The sequence below is a fragment of the Nanorana parkeri genome, unplaced genomic scaffold (assembly GCF_000935625.1).
Source record: "Nanorana parkeri isolate BGI_ZX_2015 unplaced genomic scaffold, ASM93562v1 scaffold911, whole genome shotgun sequence".
Classification (NCBI taxonomy): domain Eukaryota; kingdom Metazoa; phylum Chordata; class Amphibia; order Anura; family Dicroglossidae; genus Nanorana; species Nanorana parkeri.
This window is the reverse complement of record NW_017307179.1, coordinates 250,461-253,717: the sequence shown is the minus strand read 5'-3', so window position 1 is coordinate 253,717 and position 3,257 is coordinate 250,461. Positions and strand designations below refer to the sequence as shown.

The 3,257-nt window shown below is 49.4% G+C and overlaps 1 protein-coding gene across 1 annotated transcript in view; it reads left to right on the top strand.

The window, feature by feature from the left end:
* LOC108794907 (ras GTPase-activating-like protein IQGAP1) overlaps window positions 1–3,257 on the top strand; it is a 30,228-nt gene that overhangs the window by 17,602 nt on the left and 9,369 nt on the right. The window contains 4 exon segments of the mRNA XM_018566049.1: window positions 322–530; window positions 958–1,110; window positions 1,585–1,748; window positions 3,016–3,245. Coding sequence (XP_018421551.1) covers window positions 322–530; window positions 958–1,110; window positions 1,585–1,748; window positions 3,016–3,245 — 756 coding nt within the window.

Sequence of the window (3,257 nt, the reverse complement as noted above, 5' to 3'; positions counted from 1 at the left end):
ATTGTTAGAATAAAGTAAGCCCCTCCCCTCTTCTTTATAACATGAAGGAGAGGGGGTCCTGCAGTCCAGCGGAGAAGAACTGGGCGGGGCTGAAAGACCCCCTGGGGGATTTTGGTGGCACAGATGCCCCGTGTTGTCAGCTCTATACAGGAACTCTGGATTTCCGGCAGGATCGATGGGTATTTTTTCCACTTTTTGAACCCTCTCAGTGGTAAATCTAACACCCCAAAAGGGGTCAAATAAGTTAATTGTTGCCTATATCAGACATGGCCGCCTTCCCTGTAGAGTCTGAAGCTCGTTGCCTCTTTTTTCCCCCCGCAGTCCACGCCAAGAACCCCCCGTTGTGCGTCCTGCGGAAGTTCGCCCACCTCCTGGAGCAGAGCGAGAGGGATTTTTGGGAGGAGCGGGAGGTCATGAAGCTCCGGGAGGAGGTGGTGAAGAAGATCCGATCCAACCAGCAACTGGAGAACGACCTCAACCTCATGGACATCAAGATTGGCCTCCTGGTGAAGAACAGGATCACCCTTCAGGTAGGAGACCCTTTCCGGGGCCATGGCTGGACTATTGGTCCTGAATGGTGCTTGATGGCTTTGGCATGTGACCACCGGCCTCAGGGGGACTGGTCGTGTGAAGGACACCTGCTGGAGCACTCGACACCTAGACCTAATCCCATGCATCGGGAAGGGGGTGGGGGGTGGAGTTGGGGGTTACTGCAAGGGTAACTTTTTTTGGCCTTCAGACATTTGTTTAAATTTCAGCCACATGGGGGGTGCATTGTTTTAGTGAGTCAGCCAACCCATAGACCCCCATTCTTTGAGACGAGTGGTTCATGGCTTAGGGTCTTGCACTTGCAATGTAACAAAGGTCAGAAGGGTCTAAATATAAAACGCACAAAACTCCTCTTGGCCTTCACACCCCCCAATGACTGAAGAGTCCGCTGTGGTATCTTTTGTACAGGAAGTGGTCTCTCACTGCAAGAAGCTGACCAAGAAGAACAAGGAGCAGCTTTCAGACCTGATGGCCATTGATAAGCAGAAAGGGTTAAAGTCTCTGAGCAAGGAGAAGCGGCAGAAGCTGGAAGCCTATCAACACCTCTTCTACCTGTTACAGGTGAGTGACCCCCACCCCCATCACTGGAGACCCTTGTCTGCGTGGTGGGGTCCATGTTGCACTTTATACACAGTGAATATTTTATGTAATGCCTAAAGCAGACCACGTAGGTCTGCATTTTGCCAGCCCCCAGACTACCCAACGTCATTGATTATAAAAAGCCAATTGTAAACGCACTGTTTGCCCCTAAACAGGGCAAAATAGCTTCTTTACAAATGGCTTTCCAAAGCTGTTCATGTTGGGGGGAGCTGGAGGCTGTCAAAAAAGCTTTTCTGTGCTGTATACCCATATAAGGGCGTGATTACGAGTAGGATCATTACATTGCTGCTCACCTTTTTTAGGTGGGTAGAACTTCTGCATATATGGTTCAGATGGGTTTCACTTTTATTGGAGTTGCCCTTTTAAGAGCAGGAGAAATCTGTTCTAGTATCTAATAGGTCTACAAGTGCTCATTGTTTTGCGCTTCATTTTTAGACCAATCCGGAATATATGGCCAGACTGATCTTCCAGATGCCGCAGAACAAATCCACCAAGTTCATGGAGTCGGTGACCTTCACCCTGTACAACTACGCCTCCAACCGCAGAGAGGCCTACCTGCTGCTCAAGTTATTCCGCACCGCCCTGCAGGAGGAGATAAAGTAAGAGGGCCGGACAGGTTAAAGGGGGGAGGTGCAGCCTGATGACCTCAATCTCCCAGGATGCAGCTAGAAGGTCTAGTCAGGTGGTCACTAGGAAGTGCACATCTACGTTTTTGCACATTGTTGTAGTTTTGCATGTTCTGCAGCCACCCATGGGGCTGTACTGGTCGTTGTGTCCACTTAATCTGCATGTAGGTCCTGGACCTGCAGGTGTTGTTTAGCATGGATCTAAGGTTCTGGTTCTCACCCTGGGGCCTGTAGGCTGCATGGGGCCTTTTGGTGGTTCCCATGCGGCCCTTGGGCACCAGTAGTCAGCAGAGGTCTAGTTGATTTTGTAAAGGGGCTGTACTTGACCTCTAGCAGTCTCCATTAAACATGATCGCGGTCTCTGATTATCTAGTGCAGGGGTAGCCAAACTCCGGGCCCCTCCAGCTATGGTGAAACTACAAATACCATGATTGATGCATCTCTCTCCGGGAGTCGTGGCTGTGAGAATCTTGCAATGCCTCGTGGGATTTGTAGTTCCACCACAGCTGGAGGGCCGGAGTTTGGCTACCCCTGGTCTAGGGCAACCCATATACCATCCCCAACCACACCTGTAGCTTTTCTATAGCCCGGTTCCTCCAGACTGCCTTCAGTCTATGACCATCCTTTGTGGCATAACGTATACTGAATATTATGTGCGGCTCCTCAATGACGTCAAGTTGAGGCCCCTTTTATACCTCCTTAGTTGTAAACTACTGATCTAAGGTATGGACTTTAGGTGTTGCATTCAGAGATTGGTAATTGGTCGCTTTTGGGCAAGGTCTTCACCAGCTCATGGTTACTAACTGTGTGAATGAGCACCTGAAGTCCACTCCTTGGGTATTCCATCCATTTATGAAGCCCCGAAGAAGTCAATACCCTTGAAACACATTGACTATTGTATACAGACTCCAAATCTTTAATGGAATCCACTTATTTTGGACTTCAAGAATCTGTCCTTCTCTCATTCTTTTAGTCCATGGGGCCTTGAGGCTTCTTGGCTTGGGAGAATGGCCAGCCCAGTGTTGAACGATGCATGGTACCACCACTTCCAACTAACATTACAGATAGGCATTCTGGTTCCAGGTCAATGACTCAAACCTCATTGAACTCTGTTGGTTAGTGTACATGCCAGACAGCTAGAACCTTCAGAAGGCAAATAGAGATGGCAACCCCCCATGTGTCTCGTGAAAGGTCTTTTGATTGGCTTTAATGGGTTCTCTCTTCTTTTTGGTCTGCTCAGCTCCAAGGTGGACAAAATACAAGACATCATAACTGGAAACGCGACGGTCATACGTTTGCTGGTCAGCTTTTACCGCAGCTCCCGGGGGCAGAACGCCCTGCGACAGATTCTGGGGAACGTGGTGAAGGAGGTCTTGCAGGACAAAGCCATAAACATTCGGATCAACCCGGTGGAGATCTACAAGTGCTGGGTCAATCAAGTGGAGACGCAGACGGGCAAGAAGAGGTGAGATAGGGAAACTG